Genomic DNA, 24087 nt, shown 5'->3' on the forward strand with positions numbered 1-24087 from the left:
CAGGCGAGAAAGTAGTTGTGTAAACATCAAATATCTGCTCGGTTTATCAAGATATCCCATATTTGCAAAAGTGCTTCGACGTTTTCAGAGGCGTCTGCTACCCACCAGCTCGACAGCTAGCCGGGAGCTCGAGGGTTACTGATGCGGCCGAGAACGGCACAACTCCCGGTACATCATTTTCAGATCACCGCGGAGTTTCGCTGCTCGGGTTAAACGTAATATATAAGTCACTTAGACGACCTAAAAATGTTATTGTTGGGCTTTTTTCAGTGTTTTGTTTGTTCGTGAGTAAATCGGTTTGGCTGAGATTAAAGTTATTAGATTAGATAAAATAAAACTTTATTAATCCCCCGGGTGGGTTCCTCCTTGGTTTTCACACAGCTGACTAAACGTCAAACAGAAAACTTATTAAACAGAAGTATGAGACAGTCGAGAATTTACACCAGTGTCTGGTTATATTTTAGATAGCAAGAAGCAGACGGCCGAGTTTAATAAACTCCACCGAGACAGCGGTGACGCTAATCAGAACTAGACCGTCCAATTTCACGCCTTTAAATTTTAAAGGCGTGTTTGTGTGTGTGTTTATACAATTGCTATTATGTTTGCACTTTATGTGTAATGTTACTGACTGCAGAGATCAGTAAGATGTGTGTATTTTTTATTTATTAGTTTTATTTATTTAATATTATTTTTTAATTTAATGACTGTCTAGTAGTTCACAGATGTCGAAAAACTGAGTGTGGTAAAGCCACTGATTTTTTTTTATGTATATTTCTGCAATCTGCACATTGTACTGACTTTCATTTTAATGTTTACACCAGGGTTCCTTGTCAGCACTTTATGCTCAGATGTTTGTAAGCTAAAAATAAACTATTGTGTATGTTCAAATATACTGTTGTGATTGAAGAAGTTAAATAAAAATGTCAGTCATCAATTCATGCATCACCTCATGTCATCATAACAGAGGTCTGTCTTCCAGGAAAGAACAGTTTAAAATTAATGTAATATAGTATTGGCCATAGTATATGATGTATTGCTTGTCTTTGTTTAATAATACAGAAGACAAAGACCTTAAAAAATAATCGCATATCGCATCGCAATCGCAATATTGGGGCAAAAAATCGCAATTAGATTATTTTCCATAATCGTTCAGCCCTATTATGAAACACCACCCAATCAATTTTAGTGCATTTAGTGGGATTTGAGCAGAATTCATTTGGCTGCTTCTGTCCTGTGTCACATCATCACTAAACACTAGTGTCCCAGTGCCACTGGCAGCCATGCACGCCCAAGCCATCACACTGCCTCCGCTGTGTTTTACAGACGATGTGGTTGCTTTGGATCACGAGCTGTTCCAGGCCTTCTCCATACTTTCTTTTTGCCATCGTTCTGGTAGAGGTTGATCTTGGTTTCATCCTTCCAAAAAATATTTTTCCAGAACTCCGCTAGTTTTTAAAAAAAAGATTTTTTATTTAATTTTTTAGCAAAGTCCAATCTATTCTTGAGGTTTAAGAGTGGCTTGCACCTTGTAGTGAATCCTCTGTATTTACTTTCATGCAGTCTTCCATTTATGACTTGGATATTGATATGCCTACCTCCTGGAGAGTGTTGTTCACTTGGTTTGCTGTTGTGAAGGGATTTCTTTTCACCATGGAAATGATTCTGTCTTGTGTGTGTGTCCAGGTCTTTTTTGCATTGTTGAGTTCACCAGTGAATTATTTCTCAGGATGTATCAAACTGTAGATTTTGCTATTTCTAATATTGCAGCAATTTCTCCGATGTGTTTTTTCTGTTTTTGCCACTTACAGAAGGCTTGCATGGAGAGCACCTTTGACCACATGCTGTATGTTCACAGCAAAATCTCCCTAATGGAATCACCACACCTCAAATCAACTCCAAGCGTTTTATCTGCTTAATCGATAATGACATAACAAATACTATTTCATTGGCCCACACCTGTCAATGAACTAGCCTTTCAGTCAATTGTCCAGTTACTTTTGGTCCCTTTAAAAAGACAGTGGCTATGTGGAAATGTGGATACCCTCAAACGAAAGCTGGGAGTCTATAACTATAACTAACGATAATTTGAATATCTATTAGTAAACAGATAAAAATAACAAAGCTTGTGTCAGTGTCCAATTATATATAGACCTATCTGTATTACAGCAGCTTACAAGGTGCTGTTATGTTTAATATTGTGACCTTAGAGGATTAATGAAAACAAAAACCTCTGAATTATTTTTTTTAATTTATGCAACTTGATTGATTAAGCAGTCTTTGGGATTCTAAAAGACAATACTTTACCACAGTGATGCCATTTTAAACATTTGGATTCATAATGAAATAAAATTTTGCCAGTTCAACATCACCAGTTTTTTTGGGAGACATGTTCCTACCTTGTTATCAAAGTTGCCCAGACTGCAATTGCACTCTGTGGCTCCATAAAACTCTGCAATCTGTGAAATGTTGAAGCGGTTCATGAATTCCTCCCATATGGACTGACGCAGGCCGTTGCCCAGTGCCATGCGCACACGGTGCTGTCGCTCTGTGTCACGAACTGGCTGGTTCAATAGATACCGGCAGATTTCTCCAATGTACTGCACAATCTGGAGGACAATGGGAATAAAAACAATCAGTAATGAGACAAAAGTTAAAAAAAAAAAAAAAAAAAAAAAGACTGCTTAATGGCTTTACAGCAAGCATACAGTGGTTGGACAAAGAATTGAAAGAGCTACGGGGATAATATTAAATCTTTAAAGGATTTTTACTGAAAATGACATGATATAGAGACATATTCTCAAAAAGGAGATTGTAATGTGCCGCTGTGTTGTACCTAATAAATCAAATCTGTGACAGGGACACCCTGTTTCAGTTTTAAGGCTTCATGTAGCAGGAGATAACAATAGAAAATCTTCTTGTCCTAAGCAAATCTTCATATTAGCTTCATTTATTAAATAAAACATCAGATGGTCATCAACTCATTACCGTTTAACTTTATGTAACAAAAAACTAAGCAGTGCTGTGAAAAACTAAGTACGCCCTTATGTAAGAAGCAGCTGAGTGCTGCTAATCAAATGCACTTGATGAACTGGTCATCACCAAGTTTGAGCACCTCTATAAAAGTAGAAGTTTTAATATTTTCCTGGTCTGGAGCATTCAGGTATGTCTTAACACAAAGTCAAGGAGGAAAGACATGAAAAATGATCTTAGAGAAGCAATCGTTACCCACATATCAACCTGGGAATGGTTATAAGGCTATTTCTAAATAGTTTTCAGTCCATCATTATAAAGTAAGAAAGATTATAGTGGAAGACATTCATGACATTTGCCAATCTTTCCAGGAGTGGATGTTCCAGCAAATTCACTCAAAGGTCAGACTGTGAATGCTCAAAGTAACTGCAAAAAACCAAAGAGCTACATCTCAGACTCTACAAGCCTTGGTTAGCATGTGAAATATTAAAGGTCATGACAGTGCATTTCGAAAAAGACTGCGCCGTATGGCTTGTTTGGAAACATTGCCAGGAAAAAGTATTTTCTCCCTGTAAAGAATATAGCAACACGGTTTAGTTTTGCAATGTTGCTTCTGAAAAATCATCAAAACTTCTTGACCAGTGTGCTTTAAACAGATGAGACCATCATGTCTCCAGTGTTTGGCCATAATGCCACAGCGACAAACACCTCACATTAATTTTTAAGGGATGACGAGATGTTGGCTTGTTTTGCAGCCACGGGACCTGAGCACCTTGCAGTCACTGACTCAGTCATGAACTCTTCTGTAAAGCAAAGTATTTTAGAGTCAAATATGAGACTAAATGTCTGAAAGCTAATGCTTTGCCAAAACTGGTTCAACCTGACTGAAATGCTGTGGTACGACCATAACAGAGCCGTACACGAATGCCTGCAAACCTCAATGAACTAAAGTAACGCTGTGAACAAGAGTGAGCCAAAATTCTTTCAGAACAATGTGGGAAACTAATAAAGTCATACAGAAAACGATTACTTTAAAGTTATTGCTGTTAAAGGTGGTTCTACAAGCTACTGAATCATGGTTAGTTTTTAAACTAACCTTTTGCATTTTAGCTAAGTTTCTGTTAAATAAATAATGTCATGGTGATGTGTCAATGTGTCCTGCGTTGTTATTCATCTCAGGTTGCATCTACATAATGATAAGACTTTGAAAGGAACAGATTTTTAAAAATTATTTTGTGGTATACAAAACTTTAGAAGTGAAAGAGGGTGCAGTTTGTTTTTCACCTGACTGTGCAACATGCTTACCGTGCAGTTATATTTGACACAGTCATCCCAGAACCGTGAGGCAGAGAACTTCTTTCTGATGACTACAGTCATGCCGTGTATTAGGCACTGGCCAACTCCCACAATGTTTCCTTTAGACAAAAAATAAAAAAATTAAAAAAAAATAAGCAAAAACTGTTTAAACCAAAGCAATTATCAGATGAACGTAGATATCGCTATCTACGTTCCAGAAAACTGAACAATGATAGCTAAGAGTTAGAGACGGTTGACATATTAGCATTTGCAAACTGGCCTTTTATAATTAATCTTTCTATCTGCAAAAATTACAACACAACATTGTAGTAAGAAAACATGAACCAGTGAAGTCTCTCCAAGTTTGAAGAGTTATAATTAGTATCTTACTGTAATAGACAAAATTTACATCTATGTTTGTTTTTATTATCCACCAAGTCCTCCCACACAATCACAGGGTGATGAACCAAACTTGAAGCTTGGCACCGCCTGAAGGTTCTTATCAGATTTTATTTCATTAAGATGTTGTCATGTTGCCTAGCAACCACCTAGCAACAGGTTAAAATGACCTCCGTATACATGATATTACAATCATCATAGTCATGTTGTTTTGCAATCACCTAGCAATTTGCTGAAATTACCTTTTTAAATTTTTTTTTTTAACTTTAACACTTAAAAAAAATAAAAGCATCGTAACATTTTGATTTCATGGTCAAGAGCACAAACAGCGCAAATAATACTGTAAAGTGGGTGCTTGCTATTAAGAAGTATCCCACTAACAACTGATGGAAACATTACATACAAAATATTTTCCACTTTTAATGTACTTAAAAGCAAATAAACAGAGATGCAGCATAGTATTTGGCATTGACTCCTCTCACATTTTCCGCTGGATTACAGCAAAACTATTTTGATCAAACACCTCAGTCCTCAAACTAGCAGTAATATTATTGGCTGTTAAATTTAGTTTTGCTCACATTTGTTCATTTAGGATCTCGCCATGTGGTTGCCTTTTGTAGAACATCAATTTCTTACATTTATTTATATTTCATTATTTTGGGATGATTAAATGAAAATATTTGTTGGGGTTTGTTCTCTTTTATATGTTTATGGTCTTAAAACATTCCTCTTATCAGCTGTTTTAAACGATTACAGGTGGTGAATGAGTTTCTTCCTTTTTGGAGGTCTTTACTGACACAGTTTTGTTTAAACCAAGAAAAAAGCAACGATTTTCTGAATAATGTATTAATCAAACTTTGGAGGAAACACTCCAACTCATTCGTAGATTAAAACACCTCCTACCTTTTTATGTTCTTTTAACAGACATACCTGCAGAGTGGTAAAGTGGAAGGCAATCATACAATACATCGTCTGATGTCATCCTAAAGCCATAATACACCAAAGCTGCCATGCGATAGTACCTGAACACCAGGGCGGGGTGACGAACAAAAAGAGAAAAAAGTCAAATGAGCAAATACAAAAGCATTTAGTTTTATTTATTCCTCTCACTTTTTAACAACACTGCTTGTTCTTTAGATGAAAGCTACATGGATCAACAAAGAGAACAGCTGCATTCCTGTGTGTCTGTTTGCCTCCTTCCTACCTGCTGTGCACAACAATAGCTGCTTTAGGCATCCCAGTGGTTCCTGATGTGTAGATGTAGAACAGGCGATCTGAAAACAGCACAGAGAGAGTAAGACAATAGCAGAATCTGGTATGAGTGGGTTTATCATGTGCTTGAGTGCTTATACTTATACATGTATGCGTAGTTTAAATGTTTACTTTTAATTTACTGCTGAGTCCTCACTTTTGATTAGTTTTGCAGGAGGGTAAATACTCACCTTTCATTTCTATTTACAGGAATATTCACAGTTTTAATTATAAAGTCCTTTTTTAAGTTACAGAACTGAAGCATGGAGACAGAAAAAAGCAGTATGACATGACTTGATTGTGAACATTGTGGATTCCATTTGTTTTCCCTTTTGCACCGTCTTAAAAAGGCAATACTTTTAGTTGCCTCGTGACAAGTCATCAGTAAATCCCTAAATCTATCAAAATAAAACAAAGGGAGATGATTAATGATAGGTATAACTCTTATTTGCCTGTGCCCATCATATCATTAATTACACAAATTCTTCATTTAATGAACATATAGTGCATTATGTGAAGAAATAGTTAAAAGGGTGTGTCTTTTTTGTGGTAAGAAATATATCAAACAGAAAAAAGTGACATTCTTGACAATTCGCTTCAGTGGAAGTTGTTTTTTTTGTGTCAATATAAGTTTAGAAATTTGATTTCACATGACTGTGACTCATTCCTTGGATCCAAAAATATTACTCGACACCTGCCAAGTAGTCAGTGCAGCTAGAGAGACAAAAATGCAAACAAATAGTTTTCTGAAATTGGTATGTTGTTTTAGTTAGAGTTGGTGCTAGGATTTTTTCATAATTTTATGACTGATAACCAGAAAAATCATTATTCAGCATTGTTCAGTGACATTTTCCTTAACCTGCAAGAAGATATCACTTTAAACCAAAAAAAGAAAATTCCAGATCCTGAATGGTTGTAAGATCTCATGGACACGGTGCTTTTACCTACGAAGCTGCGATCTGGCCGAGGGGGTAGATGAGAAGGGGCACCAGCCACCAGGGGCTCGAGGCACTCTGTTCCCTGTGGGACTCGTTTGGGATCCCAGTCTCCAGAGCAAAACATCTGCACTGCCTTCCCCATTGAACTATGGACTTCAGACACAGCTGTGAGAACAGAAACAAATTCAAATACATCAAATACATGTCACGTATCCTTATCACAAGACAGCTGCACATTGTTCAACATTTAAATACAAGAAAGCTTGCATCCTTTGCAAACTTTAATCAGTGACAAAACAAAGAGTATAGAGAGTGGTGTAAAATACAATATATACAAATGGTTAAAGGTTAAAGGTACAGTGTCACAAAAAATATATATATGTAAAAGGAAGTGAATCAGGCAAAAAAGGGAAACAACAAATCGAAACGGCTCTCGTATTTCACCTGAGGGGAAAAAAGATCCAAAAGCCTTATGTCATGCCTAGGCACTAAAGCTAGTAGCTTGAATTTTGACCTATTCTGTAAAAGAGCTGTGTTTCCAATTACTTAAAGGCATAAAACACACTAAAAATCCATTACCCAGTACAGAGCCTATTCCCTCGATCTCAGAGTGACCAGCTCAAAAATCATTCACTCTTTATAGCTGTTGAGATCAGGGCTTTCCATATTGGGCAGGGACCCAAGAAGGCACCAAGAGGAGAGTGAATTACATCTACAAATAATACTTGACCATCCTACCGAGCTGTGGCAGTTTTAGATAATGAGAGTTCAAGCTCAGGTAATACAAAGGCATGTTTGCAGGTTTGTAGAGTGAGCAAAATGAGAGTTAATTCACGCAATGTCAAACATACAAAACACACAAATATGATGACATGGCATTTAACTTAATACTCACTACAATCCTAATCTTACTGGCAAGTGAAAATGACTTTTTCATTTGTTTTATCTATTTGACAGTATTTCAGATATAATGTCAAGGCTGGTGTAACCTAGGTGGAATATGCACAATTTACTTTTTTAGGTGCTGTAATTAATTTAATTGAAACAATATATTTGTTTCAATGATGATGTATAAAAACCAACATGATTTTAAAACAGTGTGTAATGGTTTGATCTAGCCCCTAACAAAAACCATAACCCTCAGTTGATTTGACCTGAACACTGTACTATCAGACGTGTCTATGTCACAGTGATTCTGCCTTTTATCTGCCTCCTATCATGCAACACATTTCTCTGCAGAGCTCAGACCTTGGACACTGCAGACTAGTGGCAGTCCCTCCCTCATTACCTTATCCCTTCTTTGTGTTTATCAGTCATTTAAAGCTTTACTGGCTGATACTGAAGAAACACCTCCTCCAAAACCCATTTGTCTTTATGACCTCTGTGGCTGTCTCACCTCACCACTCACCTCTCTTATTGCACAGGAACCAGAACAGCATTCATCAGCATATGACGATGCTGTACAGACTGTTATGCCTCAGCTTTCTCGTCTAACTTTCGAATCTATCCAACTTTCATCTGCCCTCTTTGCTCTTACCATCAGTTAGCTCTGAACCAAAGATCACAGCCTTGGCATTGGAGATGGTGACACAGTGGACCAAAGCATCTAGTCTTAAATTGAAGTTGATGAGAGCCGCTTCTACTCCAATTTTAGCCATGCCCAACCATATGCCCACGTACTGCGATCTGTTCTCCATGAAAAGGGCCACCACATCACCTTCCTAATGGCAGAAACAAAAACAAAAAAGACAGTAATATAACTTTAAAAAGATTTGCTTTTGCTTAATTGCTTTTAATGAAGCTTTATTGTGTTGTACATCTACCTTAAAGCCTCTTTCCAATAGCAGGTTAGCCACTCTGTTGGAGTATTCATCCAACTGTCGGAAAGTCCATCTCTCCCCAGTGCCCTCGAAGATGAGCGCTGTTTTGTCCCCATGACGGTGCACCGTTTCAGCAAAGATCTTGGGAATAGTGTTCTTCTCTCTGAGGTGGCGCCTGACGTTCAGTTTCACCCGCAGTAAAACACTGGCTGCACTGAAGGAGCAAAAGAAAACATTACTGTAAGAGAACAAATAACTTAATGATTCCCAGCAACATTAGCCATTTCACTGTTCATAATTTGCTGTTATTTTTTTGCACTTTTAAAAACAAACAAACATTAGCATTAACATTTGCAGCTCATCTGCTTAAATCCACACCATGTATCAATAGATCTGAGAAATGAACAAAGACAACTTGATGTATCCTGTCTTTTGGCAACAAACATTTGTCTAACGATCCACCAAATTCCCTTTTGCAAAAATACATAAACCACCTTTTAAAGAAGCTGTACTTGAATGTATTGCGAACTGTATCCAAACCACATTACAAAGCATAAAATATTTCAACAGATATGGCTTGGAGGCCCACAAGGTCAAATTATGCATGAATGGCAATTCTCAGCACTTTACATTTGTGGTACAAAGGTAGTGGTCAATCTCCTGAGCAGTGAATAATTACAGAAATGTCATAAAAAAAACAATAAGCCAAAGTACTTCTTGGCTAGAGTGAGGTAGCGACAATATGCTTATCATTACATAAGAGAGTTATTTCATGATGGTCTAGATAAGCATTTATTGTTGCACAGCTAGTTGAGGCTAATTACTTTCTTTTGTCATGCCTTTTCTTACTCATACGGATCTATTGCTTAAGAACAGTACCCATTATAAAACTATAGCCTATTTATTTCTAATGCCTTAGTGACTCTTACAATGTATATACCTGAGCTTTGTCACACAAAAATGCCTCATCAACAGCTCGTGAGTCACTGTGTGAAATATATGATTCGTTAAGATCCAATGCTGTACAGAGTCTTTCTAACCTTGACACTTTAGACAATAATACAATTGATCAATAATACAACTTAACGTCATAATTCTAATCAAGCAGATGCCAGAAGCAAAGATAATAAAATGTATAAACAAGACTAAACATTAGATGTGGCTAGTACATTTTCTATGACAATTTAACAGAAAAGGAGGACAAACAGTAATATTTCGTTCTCTAATCATGAGAAAACTGGGTGACCTTTGTATATAATGGGTCCCTGAATGGCAGTAATCCCTAATGGGTAGATTATTGTGTCGCTGTTCCCCTAAAGAGATAATTTACAATTTCCTGTTTTAAGATTACTGCAGCTATTGAGGAAAAAAGGAAGTTAACCTCAAACCAACTACAATGCCAGTTTCCACTTGTAAATACTGGCTTTAGGTATGCCACTTAAAACATTTGCTCCTACCCTTCTCTCTGTCCTCTGGACCTTTTGTCTTAAATATTTGAGATTGCGTGTTTAGAAACAGGTACAGAAGGAATATCTAGCCAGCTCTTAACAAGGGCTTAGGAACTAACCCTTGTTCGTGACAATTATGTGGTGAAGATGAGAATTTATCTGCAACTGTGAAACAACTTGCATGGATTTCTCCTGTTTTTGCAGATTTAGCACTGTGTGACTATTGAGGTCACATTTAACTCTGTCTGAATTTCAGAGCCAAAACTACAGGAAATTGGCCACTGGGTCACAGTTAAAAGTGACATAGCTCATGCCAAATGATTTGGAAGACATAATGCATCTATGGTCCAATTTTATGATTTTGCATTTAGCAAACAAACATAATTCCAATGCTTACTGTAAGTCTCTGCCAACTGTTTTGGCAAAGATATCCAGGAAGTTCCATCCTCCACTTCCCAGATAGAAGATCAGGATGGCTGGAAGAACCTGGTACCAGGGCAAGCCCACCAGCAGCCTCAACACAAAAAGCAGGGCAGTGCAGCATGCTAGACGCATCATCCTGAAAGAATGCAAACACATATAAATAGATACAGAAGGGTCTGCCAGCCCCCTCTGTATCTACTGATCACAAACATTTCAGGCCAAATGACTGAAAGGTTACGTGCACGTTATATGAGCAAACAGAATTTTTGAATCCACTTCCTTAGAACTCAACACCTTAACAATGTTATGGTCTATGGTTTTGTTTACATATCTGCAGTCCATTTCAATCCACTGAGTCAGCTCTGGTAGACTGAAGTTGCGGTGAAGGGTTACCATTTGAAATAGCGGAAATTTAGAGTCTTGGGTGACCTCTGGGTATTCATGATTACAGATGAGATTGTAAAACATTTATAAAATGTGTTAAGCTGGGTGGAACCCTTAAATTTTCTCTTCTTGCTTGAAGGAGAAAACAAAAAGAAGCCTAAAGGCTCTGTTCTGAATTCACAGCAAACAGTCTAAAGTGACAGCAGACAGCACATGCTGACACAGTTTCCCAGTTGCCACCTGATACAGCCAGGAAGATAAGCCTAAACAGTAAATGATATCTTCACACCCATGTTTGTTATTTTTTAAATAGCCTTTAAGCACAATACATATAGAGATGATTGATTTCAGTTCATCATCATCAAAAGGCCATTTTATAACCCCCTCAATGCCTCCATACATCTGGCTGTAATTGTGATGATGTTAGCTCCATCATGCAAATTCAATAACTCCACTGCTAAAATATAAACAAGCACAGAGGAGAGCTCTGTGTGGACGATTACATTACCCTGAACCTCAAACAGATCGACGTGATGGGTTCGAGGGAAAGAGATGCATTAAGGGGAGAGGTGGCCACTTCCCGGTAAGAAAAGAGCTTCATCATTCGCTGATGCCGAACCCGGAAATTTTCATGGCGCGTAGCATTGCGGTAGAGGCTGTGGCAACGACAGGGGGAAGGCTCAACCCACTGTTGGCAAGGTTACACCTCACTAACCATGCCATGTGCATTTCAGACGAAGCCTTTTTTATTGCAACGACGTTGGCCAAAATCATCAAACTGATATAGGTTATCATGGTAACAGGCGCGCCAGGGAAACAGGATGCGCAGCGTATTGTGCGCATCGGCTTAAAGGAAGCGGACAGCGTGACACCATGAGCAGCTTCTTTCAGGAGATGAAGATGAGGCATATGGTGTAATCGCACGGTTTGCTTGTCGGGGACAAATGGCCGTCTCAAATGTAAACATCGGACACCCCGAGTCCCGTCAGCGGGTTAATCGCTGACAAGGAGATGACGAGCCGCCGCTGCTCCTCTCTCCTTTCTTCTGGCGAATAATAAACGGACCGGTCCCTCAAACACCACGCCGATCGATCTGGGCTGAGGCAGGGACCCATTTCCGTTTACATACCTTGCACCTCCTTCACAGCATGCAGGTACGCAGAAATCCCAAACGTGAAAGTCGTTGTGTGCAATTCCACCTTGATCGGCTTACAGGCTAGCCTGGTCGCCCCCCCCACTCTCTCCCTCCCTCCGCTCTTCACCGCCGCTCGGTCGGCTTGACAGAGAAACGCACACGGGCTGACACAAGCACTGGGATCCCCCCCCTTTGTTAATATCACAACGACCCGCTGCTCCTTCTTCGAAATCGCCTGGCAGTCTCCGTCGACTTTGATCCCACGATCATCATCCGTTCACTGTCATAATCATCAATATTATCACTGGCTTCATTGTAGCCGATAAGCTCACTAGCAGGCGTAATTCAAATGACCTTATAATTTTCTTACTTGCGCCCGCCCACTGCCGTCAGCGTCAAATCAGTGAATCAGGAATAAGAGTTGACGGACGGGTGCAACAGCCAATCAAGAACATGAATGTACATCTTTTTCTACGTCACATCCAGCAGGAGGCGGGTGTTTGCGGTTCAGGAAATGCGGTGTGGCCCAGCAAGCTCAGTTAACGAGGCCAGCACGCGCAGCAGTTTCAACGTGGTTGTGACAAGGCCCTGATGCAAAATGAGTACGCCTCTTTATGCCATTCACTCATTACTCTGCTGCGACCTGCTAGAAATTTTCTTTAAGCCTATGTATGTCAACACAGGAGCTCCCGGAGGACTGTGGAATTAGGAAGGGCAGGTTTTCGAACAATAGCGACAGGATTTAACCCGTCCTGTGTTCCAGAGAGGACTCGGATCTACTATAACATCTGTAACTTGCCATTTTTCAGTACAAAGGCTAGGTTGATTGAAAATAACATTAAGTTATTTGAACTCCTCGTAGATGTCACATACATTCTTAAATGTACGACTGCTGAGCCAGACAGAACTGCTCTCAAGTGTTGCAATAAAACTTTGGCACCAAACAATTTCTATACTACATGTTGGCTCATGAATAATTGTGAATAATTGTTTTTGCTTTACGGACTGCTGCAACTTCAAGCCAAGAAATGTCCTGTTGTCTACATTTACAGAACACAAGGACGTTGACATTTTACACAGTGCTTATACTAGCAACGTGACATCTCTTGAATTGCACTGCATAACCAGGGTGGATTACAAAAGTCTACGATAGCAGGCCGTTGAGAGCCACTGGTGCAGGTCAACAAAGGACGCGCTCCCAGTGGTCCCGGAGAGATCTGACAAGGAGAGACTTGTTTGGAAATTCTTGCAAAAAACATGTTAAGTGTAACCTTGGGTCAAATAGTGGACTCGATCTGTGGTAATACCAAGGAGTCACAAAAAGGTGATAAGTTTTACAACACAATTATCATACTGCTATCCCATACACACTAGTGTTTGAGATCTTAGCTGAATGATAAAGAGATGCAATTATCAGGGCAAGAAAATTTGACCAGCTTCGACCTGCCAGTGATAGATTTCCATTCAGTTTCACAAGCAGATACAGATGCCAATCAAGTTAATGAGAGTATCACAGGCGTTGTCAAACTCTTGATAGCAGATGACACTTATCACTGATTCTTAGATTGTATTATGCATGCTATGCTTTTTTTCGGTACATCAAGTCCACCAGAGCTTTTGTTTTTCAGAAGTTCAAGTGCTGACAGACAGGAAACTATAAATATCTGTGAAAGTTGCCCAGTACCCTTTCTTAAATTAGGTGAAGGATGTGAATTGAAACAAAAAGACGGTGTATCTTTATAAATTGTGATATTTAAGCATCTCATTTATTAAATTCATGTCACTTACTGGTAGTACAGTTTAACACTCCAGTATTCTTATCTTTTCTGTAAATAACAAACCAAACAAGCAAAGTTAGAAAACGACTGCCATTTGAGTAGCCAGTACAGACAGGCCTTTACTTTAGTTCTATTTAGGTAAGCTCAAACATTTAAATTAACCCTCAGCAGCATTTACATCCTTGTACACACAGACAGATCTTGAAAGACTGGAATGAACCCACTGAAAGGTTTGAATAGCTAGACTATTTTAAATACCATGCCAGCATAATGGAAAAATCCCAGTGTCCTTTCATTATCAAAATTGTTAACCAAGAAAAAAGGGGACATCAAATCTATTAATAAGTTTGTGGTCTTTAACTTTTTTTTCCTGCAGTTTTCTTTGTCAGAAGAACCGTCCTCACCATTTTATTTTCATTTTCTCTTTTTGTTCAGTCATCCAGTTCCAAACCAAAGTGAGCGTAGAGATCTCGTGTGGTGGTCCCTCTCAGAGCAGCTGCAAGACAGGTTACAGGGTCAACTCCCTCTAGCCTACATTTCAAACAAACCACAAAACACTGAACAGGCCAAGAGTACAGCACCGAATAATTAATCAGGCTAAAGACGAGGCTTGCACTTGGTAAAAGGGGTATGAACAGAAGTATTTAAAGGATATTGATAATCTACATTGTGTTTTATTACCAATATTTTAAAGATTTCCAGTTACTTAGCCCCGCTAGCTGAATCTTGGGGTCGTTAGTATTCTACAGAATCAAACTATGCTGAATTATGTCGGGTCCAGCCTGATAGATAAGTGCTTGGCAAAGAAAGGCAACTAACAAATATTAGACTTTTTATATGCCCTAACTGCCAAGGTCAGTACGAATCTGTTTATCCAACAGTCAAAAAATGAAAACACACACACGGCAAAAAAACCTGCAAATACTTTTTAATAAATTACCTATTAATATTGTTTCAAAGTGTTTTGTTAGTAAAAATGAAGTGAGAATGCTTTCAGGTAGATAAATTAAACTATGCAAAGTGGAATAAAAAAGTACAATCAACATTTGGCCTCACTATTCTTTTTTTGTCTTTAAAACAGAATCAGTCAATACACATGGCATTTAGGTTACTACAGTGACCTTGGAGCACTATGCATAGTTCTTTCAGTCTCAGGTGTTTCTGCCTCTTTATATAATCTAAGACCACCTGTGTGATGTTGACACCACAGTCGTGTGCTACAAAGCAAGCTCAACATAGCCAAGCTCTGATATGTCAGCTGACTTTTCTTTTTAAGGATCAGTTCAGTGCCGCCTATTTCAACAGAGACATCGGGACAGGAGAACAGCAGACAGAGGTCTATAAAGAAAAAGCTGTAAAAGTAGAAGAGTGATAGGTAACAATGCTAGGAGACAAAATGTTACTACACCTTTTACCATTTACTTTTTACATGAACACTCCACATTACAACATCAAAACGGATCCATTTAAAACAACGACAACAACGCATTTATGTCAGACACAATCCCATAACACGATGAAGAAGTTGTGGAAACCACTTTAGATTTTAGCTGGTCACAGTGAAGTTGATTTTCCTTAGTTGATATTCTCCTTGATAACTAGCCTACAAGTAGAGTGATATATTATCTGACCTATGTTGTGCGTATTTCCTGTAATTCCAGCAGTGTAAAACAGACTTGGTAGAAGATTAGGTTCAAGCATAAAACATGTAAACATTTTCTACATCACCAATTGAATGCATGCAAATTCCTGTGACCATGCAGCGCATGTTGCACTGCTGTAACTTTGCTGTGTGACTTTACTGCAGGCTTCCTTTGGAGGTATTAGTACAGTATAAACATATTCCTTAAGCAGAGAATCTAAAATCAAATTTGGAGCATGTTGTCTTGAAAGAATCAGTTGAGATGTGGTGCCTACAGCAGATTTTAAATGGAATATAACTCTGAATCAGGTTATGTGTTTAGTTACTATGGTGACCTAACGCGGTAAAAGAGAGCCACCTTTATGGCTTTAGGCTTGTTACAACTCGCTAACTCATTTGTGCTTCACAGTACACCCCTCAGGGCTCAGTGGAGACAATGTTCTGTTGCAGGACTCGTTCTTATTTCAGCAACGGCTGTGGGGTGGATGCTGGATGTCACAATGAATGATAACTTTGGCACCTACCAGATCCGCCTTTAACGATACTGTATGACAGATTAAACTTAAATTCTTGGCATAGCGCCTGGTAATAATAATGATGATAATGATAATGCCAACATCTAATTTAAGCATTTACTAAGAAGGTGGAAGGAGGTTTTAGTAATTACGCATCCTGCTTGTTGTCTCTTAAGTCTCATGACATTTAATTTGAAATAAAATTTAAAAAACTCTCTCTGAATACTAAACTAATTTTGGGCTAAAGGGATAAATAAACTTTGCCATCGTTTGTTATAAGGAGTCTGTGTACCAGGAAAAATGGACAGACTAAAGTTTTGATTTAGAAAGTCTGCATGTTGAATATGTTCAAAATAATCATCTGAGAAGGTAAATGCTATATTTCCCTAATTGTGAAGCAGATAATATCAAATTAAATCCAAAATCATGCAATGGTGATGCAAACACCAAATTCGGTACAATTTGGCCCCTTGTATAATAATATTTTCTGATTAGCCACATGAAAATCACATTTTTCAAGAAGGCAGCCAATATGACCCATGAAAAAGTAGTTTTTGCATTTAATTGCTACATAATTTACTGATTTTCATTATCTTGTGTCAATTTCTATGTTTTGAAGCATGCAGCATTTGCTTACTTTTCTGGTATATTATTAGGCTAGTAGCGCTACTGCATGGGGTAAATGGGGCATGGAGGTAGGAGCAGTGCCTTTGTTTCAGCATTCAGCCACATCCCATGGATGAACTACTGACACTGGTCCTCACCACTATCTGTCATCTGTGACTCCCAAGAAGTTGCCTGTGCACAGCATACCCTGGTCAACAACATTGGTTCGTGGGCTAAACTAGGTGAGGGAAGCACACAGAAGATCCAGTTTATGTGATGAACTTCATTTATAGCTCTGACATTGATGGCATATAAAGTCATAGATAAACTTCTGTTTTCTCAGAGATGACGGCAATAAAACAGAGTTGTTCAAGTTGCTAGCCAACAAGGTTTGTGAATCTGACACAATCAGTAGTCCAGTGATTGCTACAAGAGGGCCTCTTGTAGCAATCACAAGTACCAAGTGCCTAGATGCTGTCTCAGCCAAGAGGTGGCTGACACTGGGGTATACGAGAGATGCAACTCTGACTAGACGTCAGTAGCTCATTCATTAACGCAAAGGGCACCAATGTGTTCATTATAGCATTGTAGACAGTGGGAAGGAAAAACTGAATTTTAACAGGAAGAAACCTCAGGCAGAACCAGGCTTAGAGAAGGGAAGCCATCTGCCGTGACCAGTTGGGAGTGATGGGAAGAAGACAGGACAAGAGACAAACTGTGGAAGCTCAGGGATCACCTGATCCAGCAATAACTATTAGCTTAATCAAAAAGAAAAGTTGTGAGCCTAATTTTATAAGTAGAGAGGGTGTCTATTTCCCAAATCCAGATTGAGAGCTGGTTTCACAGAAGAGGGGCCTGAAAGCTGAAGGCTCTGTCTCCCATTCTACTTTCAAATACCCTACGGACATAAGGACATGTGTGATGAAATTATTAAAACCTTTGTTAAACTTAGACTCCTTCTGAAGCGTCTGACGATGACCTGCATCATCTGAAGCACTTTGTCATAGTGATGTATGACTAAACAAGTTCATGAGTAAGAAGTGAGCCTTGCATGGAGAGAGAAGAGCTATTCCATCATCAAGTGCAGCCCTTAGGGACCATGCAAAGCATGCTGCCTACCAGGCAGGAATCATCTGGGGCTGGGCTAAGGCTGAGGAAGAAGTCTGTACAGTTTCATGGACCACACTCCCTATAATAGCTGCATGCTGCCAGGAACTGACCAAGTATGGATGTAAACATGAGTATAGAGGCAGATACTATCACCATGAACATTTTTGCTTTCTATGCTGTTTTTATTGCTGAAGTAGTTGTTAATAAAATGTTTGCAAAAATGTGTTGATCTACTAAAGACACAACAAAACTGACTGAACATTACTTTCAAAATAATATAATACATATGCATATATATCTTACAGCTAGGCTCTTGATAATGGGAAAAATGAATCTGAGATGTTTAAACTTGTATGTCTGATTTTCAATGATCTTGGTGTCCAATCAGCAATCTTAATTTTTCAAACAGCTAATCAAGTAATTGTGCCAAATTTGGTGCTTGTATCACAATCTGCACCATTTTTCTGTTATATTCTATGACCACCTTTTCAGCAATTTCAGAAGTGAAAACCTTAAAGTGGTGAATATATGCAAAAAAGGGAAAGATTTTAAGTAGCAACATGAACTCAGACAAACAGTCAGACAGACAGACAGACAAATGGACATGAGACAAAGGACATTTGTCTTTAAAGGGTAATGCAGGGCATCTCCTCTTGTCTCCTCACTCCAGGGCCTGCCCACCCAACTCCTCCCTCTCAGAATAACAGCATACAGTACAACAGCAACTCATTGCGTTAAGTGTAGAGCTTTTGTGAAAGTGTGTGCTTGAGAGAAAGAAGGGAGAAGAAAGAATGACGGCACGTCTTTGTATTTGAATATATATGCACGTGTTACTGAATGCATGCATCTATAGACAGAGATTGTAATTGTGTGTCAGCCTGCGGGTGATGAGAAAGACAGCTATTGTGTCAGAGGGGAAATGCCATCTCCGTTCACTAAGAAGTCATTATCATCGTGACTCTTCACTGTACTGACAGAGAACTTGAAGAGAATGCTAATTTAACTCAGCACAGTTTTACTATGAGAGATCACCTAACTTTTCTACACAGACTGTTCATAGGTGGGAAATAAGTATATTGGTGCACTGTACATTTAAAATCACAGACTAAAATGGGAAGGGAACATCAAGATTTTATCTACAATAAAACACACACACCCTTAGGTAGTATGACATGACCGTGAATCACCAGAACTCCTTCCAGTATGAAAACTGAACTTCACCCTACTTACTCAACCTTGTGCAGCTGCAGAACAGGGATACAAAAAAACCCTTATGATTATGATAAATTACAATTACCCTTTTAGTAAAAAGGTGAAATTCCTTTTTTGGTCAGAAAACCTTTTGAACTCCACAAGAAGGGGAGAAATGTGTGGGCAGCATGCCAGTGATGTACAAGCATTATCTGATATGCAAGTTAATTAATTTAATTACTAAAAGTTAGTACCAAATTTGAAACCCATTCAATATTAGCCAATATAATCACTGAGCACAAAAACTACATGATTTTTAGTGGCTGACCTTTTAAAAAAAAAAAAAAGGTCAGCCACTAAAAGTCAAGTCATTTGTTTTCTAAAGAGTTTTTATAAGCAATCCCATGTGCAGCATATTATTAATTACTGCATAAGGTTTACTAAAAATACTTCTGTTTCAACAGAGAAAAAAAAAAGCAGGCACACCCCTCTTTGCTGCCCTCCAGTGGCTGACTGAGGAGGTTAAATCTTCCATTATAATTCTTAGTTAGGGCTGAACGATATATCGCATTTGCGATAATATCGCGACATGATCAAGTGCAATTTTCTAACCGCAAAGGCTGCGATTATACTGCGATTATATTATACAATTCATGGGCTGCATCCTCCTGAGGCCGCATTTGTAGACCGATTACGTCACAGCGACGCGCCGAAGGCTGTCCAAATTACTACCATATCCCAGAATTCATAGCGCGGCCCAGCCAAACTCCAGTTTCCAGCAATGGCGGCCGCTACTAAGTTTTAAAATTACTCATACTAATCTTTCTGGGTCACAAAATAAACTTTTAACATATTTTCAGGCGAGAAAGTAGTTGTGTAAACATCAAATATCTGCTCGGTTTATCAAGATATCCCATATTTGCAAAAGTGCTTCGACGTTTTCAGAGGCGTCTGCTACCCACCAGCTCGACAGCTAGCCGGGAGCTCGAGGGTTACTGATGCGGCCGAGAACGGCACAACTCCCGGCACATCATTTTCAGATCACCGCGGAGTTTCGCTGCTCGGGTTAAACGTAAAATATAAGTCACTTAGACAACCTAAAAATGTTATTGTTGGGCTTTTTTCAGTGTTTTGTTTGTTCGTGAGTAAATCGGTTTGGCTGAGATTAAAGTTATTAGATTAGATAAAATAAAACTTTATTAATCCCCCGGGTGGGTTCCTCCTTGGTTTTCACACAGCTGACTAAACGTCAAACAGAAAACTTATTAAACAGAAGTGTGAGACAGTCGAGAATTTACACCAGTGTCTGGTTATATTTTAGATAGCAAGAAGCAGACGGCCGAGTTTATTAAACTCCACCGAGACAGCGGTGACGCTAATCAGAACTAGCCTTCTGATTAGCTAATCAGAAGGCTAGACCGTCCAATTTCACGCCTTTAAACTTTAAAGGCGTGTTTGTGTGTGTGTTTATACAATTGCTATTATGTTTGCACTTTATGTGTAATGTTACTGACTGCAGAGATCAGTAAGATGTGTGTATTTTTTATTTATTAGTTTTATTTATTTCATATTATTTTTTAATTGAATGACTGTCTAGTAGTTCACAGATGTCGAAAAACTGAGTGTGGTAAAGCCACTGATTTTTTTTATGTATATTTCTGCAATCTGCACATTGTACTGACTTTCATTTTAATGTTTACACCAGGGTTCCTTGTCAGCACTTTATGCTCAGATGTTTGTAAGCTAAAAATAAACTATTGTGTATGTTCAAATATACTGTTGTGATTGAAGAAGTTAAATAAAAATGTCAGTCATCAATTCATGCATCACCTCATGTCATCATAACAGAGGTCTGTCTTCCAGGAAAGAACAGTTTAAAATTAATGTAATATAGTATTGGCCATACTATATGATGTATTGCTTGTCTTTGTTTAATAATACAGAAGACAAATACCTTAAAAAAATAATCGCATATCGCATCGCAATCGCAATATTGGGGCAAAAAATCGCAATTAGATTATTTTCCATAATCGTTCAGCCCTATTCTTAGTTTACATTTTTTTTAATACTCTCACACTTCTCATCACAATGTACGTTTATGGTTATGCAGCAAATTAACCAACACTCATAGTTAAAATTTAATTCAAGTGGACTTCACATGTCATGGTTGTAAAGAAGGTGTAGTGGATAGAAAGATCCACACACCCCTGCTAAAATGCCCAGTTTTAGTGATGTTTAAAAACAAAAAAACAAAAACAATGACCTAAACAAAAGAATGACTTTAACATTTTTTGAAAGACCCAGCCAGACCTCAGACCCGAATGCAACCGAGTCTGTGGAGTGACCTGATAAGGGCTGTGCATAAGATAGCCTCATAATCTGACAGATTTTCCACAGAGTAGGAAAATATTGGTAAGTTTAGATGTGCCACCCTAAACGCCAGAATGCTCTATTAAAATTAAAGGTGTGATTAAGGGAACATGTCCATGACCCATCATCTAAAAAAAAATAAAGGTACTACTGCATTCATCCCTATATAAATATCAGTTTAGTCCATTAGATGATTGCCAGGTAACATTTGTGGAAATACAATTGATGTTACTGTTGTGAAATTAAATTGAAATGGTGGTTTTATAACGTTGTTGTGATGCATCAATGTTAAAAATGGGTCACTTAAGCCTGTTGATAGGTAAGTGGCTGTTAGGCAACATGATGATGTATTAGTACCTCAGATAGATAAGAAGTGTCATGGGACAAACAGAGAGAAATTTGGTGTATTATAATAAGATAGTGTTAGTGACTGATAAACATTTTCATCACTTGAAGAAAATACTATGCCCAGTGTTTACAAGAGTTGATGCTCAGGGGGAATGTTAATTACTGAATCACAGTAATATTCACATCAGCAGTTATAACATCATTAATAATATACCTTTATAATTTTAATTTACCAAGCTTCACTTATTACTACATACATTGAATGCTACTTAAAGCTTGAACTGAAATTTCTTTTTCTCTCTTACCTATACGACCCAGGAGTGACTGCCCAATGTCTTTGATGTCGTTGTATTCATGCAACTTATCAATATGATGCTCCAGCTCCTCTACTCTATAGCCCCTAAAAACATATACGCACGCATGGTCTCAGCAGATTTATGCAAAAGGTCATATGCAGGCAAAGGCACAAAATTATAAACATCTAAAAAAGATAAACTGCTATGTGCAGGTGGACGATTAAATCTGAGTTCTGTTCATCTAATGATTCAATGAACCATCACTACCCATAGCATTCAAGTTGGACCTCAAGACAGAAATACAGCAAGAACAACACAGCTGTACTTACTCAGCCTCCAGCTGTGCTATCTCTGTATCCAGCTGCTCTCTTCTCCTCTCTAGCTCCTCCACCTCCTCTGCAGGGCTGACTTTAGCACTCTCAAGTACTTGAAGCTGTGACAATCATAACAGAATAAGGCATGTGTGGCATGCTATGGGTGATTGTTTGTGTGTGTGTGTGTGTGTGTGTGTGTGTGTGTGTGTGTGTGTGTGTGAAAAAGAAGACAGGAAAGCTACTTACAGGTGACTTGAAGTGGGAATGTATTTTCTTAAACTTTGATAATGGAGTTCTACAAAAAGAAGGAATGAATTAATGATGAAAAAATATGGATACAATTAGATGCAATTATGTTAAGCCAACAACAGCAACAATAGCTTAGTTGCAGTAAAGGTACTCAAGATCGGACAATTGTTTAAGTACACAATAAACACATTATGTCACTTGTGTTTTAAGTTAAGTAAACTTCATCTTAAAACATTAAACTTGGAGCTTTGGCTAGGTGACAGGAATTATATTTTACGATATGGCTAAAAATATAATACCTGCGAGTAAATTGCCTGTTTTTCTTTTACAGAAGCTTGCTGTTATTTTACAAATTATTTTATTTGATGTGTTAAGCAAAAAAGAAAAAGAAAAGAAAAAAAGAAAGAAAACAACACGTAAAGTTTACATGTAAATCAAGCCTCAAAACGTGAACAGAATAAACGAAGCACCCAGATGAACCGCTCGGCTGCAAATACAAGTTGCTCTGTAGTTGGTGGCTGGCGTTAACGCTAACAACAATGGTAAGCTATCCTCACAGTTACCTTTTTAGCTGTCCTTTCTTTGAGTCATTTCCCTCCGGTGTCGAAACTGGGCAGTGACTTTCACAAATAGTTTCAACGGACTGCTCCGTGTTCATATTGCCTTAAGGAATTATATGTGTTAGTGTTGGTTTAATACAACATCGGACAGCTGAACACGGAAAAGGAAGTTTGCAGTTCGCGGCTAATGGTAAACAGATTGATAGCGTAATTTGATTGGTTGTTGAAAACGAGAGGCGGGATTTAGAGACTATTGGTCAACCCAGAGTTAACTCAAAGTCCTCACAGTTTCAGGTGATTTGTTGGGGTAATACCTTATATTTTATTGTTAATGACTGTCCACAGATACTGACGTGTTTAAGTATTTATAATTACATTGTTGCATTCTATACATTATTGTTTCATTTGACGTAAACTCCGCCTGGCAACCAAGGGGACACTGGACTCAGTTCATTTTGCAATTTCCTGTTTCATTGCAAAACAAACAAACAAGCAACAACAAAACATTAAAACAGGTCGTTGAACCAGTGTGCATATATGACCCTAAACACACAGTATGCTCAAATTTGTTTGCAATGTAATGTAATGTGGCTGTATTTCGAAAATGTTAAAATAATAACTCCCTGTATCTCGCAAAAAACACATTTTTGCACGCCTTTTTAAACTGATCCATGCTTAGACATTACTTTATCGGTTTCAAGTGCAAGTTACAAGTGATTATGACCTTTTTTTTTTTAGTCCAAAAGAGACTTAAAACAGGTCCACGTGCTCCAAAATCAGTCCGCTCCTCAGCCACCCTGCTCCAATTATTGCACCAATAACTTGCTGTTACTGTAAGGACATTTTCATTAACAAATTGTATGACTTTATTTTACTTGTAGTTGTACAAGTATGTCAATAGAGTTCACCTGAGGGGTGCATAGTGAGTGACCAGGGCCAGTCCATAGTGACCCCATTGTGTATATTTTTAGAATTTCTTTTTTTATTGACTCTTTTTTTAAATATACATTCTCTTTGAGCTTTATATATATTCTAAAATGATAT

The 24087-nt window shown here is 38.3% G+C and overlaps 1 protein-coding gene across 4 annotated transcripts in view; it reads right to left on the reverse strand.

The window, feature by feature from the left end:
- slc27a4 (solute carrier family 27 member 4) overlaps nucleotides 1-22516 on the reverse strand; it is a 31008-nt gene extending 8492 nt beyond the window's left edge. The window contains exons 1-11 of one of the 4 annotated variants that reach the window (XM_080863573.1): nucleotides 22481-22516; nucleotides 22250-22353; nucleotides 14247-14338; nucleotides 10520-10681; nucleotides 8678-8888; nucleotides 8392-8575; nucleotides 6861-7019; nucleotides 5870-5939; nucleotides 5596-5687; nucleotides 4276-4385; nucleotides 2397-2606 (exon numbers count right to left, since the gene is read on the reverse strand). In XM_080863573.1, the coding sequence (XP_080719699.1) occupies nucleotides 2397-2606; nucleotides 4276-4385; nucleotides 5596-5687; nucleotides 5870-5939; nucleotides 6861-7019; nucleotides 8392-8575; nucleotides 8678-8888; nucleotides 10520-10681; nucleotides 14247-14281 (1233 nt within the window). In that variant the 5' untranslated portion in view covers nucleotides 14282-14338; nucleotides 22250-22353; nucleotides 22481-22516. Of the gene's footprint in view, nucleotides 1-2396; nucleotides 2607-4275; nucleotides 4386-5595; nucleotides 5688-5869; nucleotides 5940-6860; nucleotides 7020-8391; nucleotides 8576-8677; nucleotides 8889-10519; nucleotides 10682-11437; nucleotides 12011-12058; nucleotides 12466-14246; nucleotides 14339-21929; nucleotides 22025-22249; nucleotides 22354-22480 lie in introns of those variants that run through there. The other 3 variants (XM_080863572.1, XM_080863574.1, XM_080863575.1) reach the window with 3 other exon arrangements.
- Between the last annotated feature and the right edge of the window lie 1571 nt (nucleotides 22517-24087).

Source organism: Rhamphochromis sp. 'chilingali', assembly GCF_963969265.1.
Source record: "Rhamphochromis sp. 'chilingali' genome assembly, chromosome: 2".
Classification (NCBI taxonomy): domain Eukaryota; kingdom Metazoa; phylum Chordata; class Actinopteri; order Cichliformes; family Cichlidae; genus Rhamphochromis; species Rhamphochromis sp. 'chilingali'.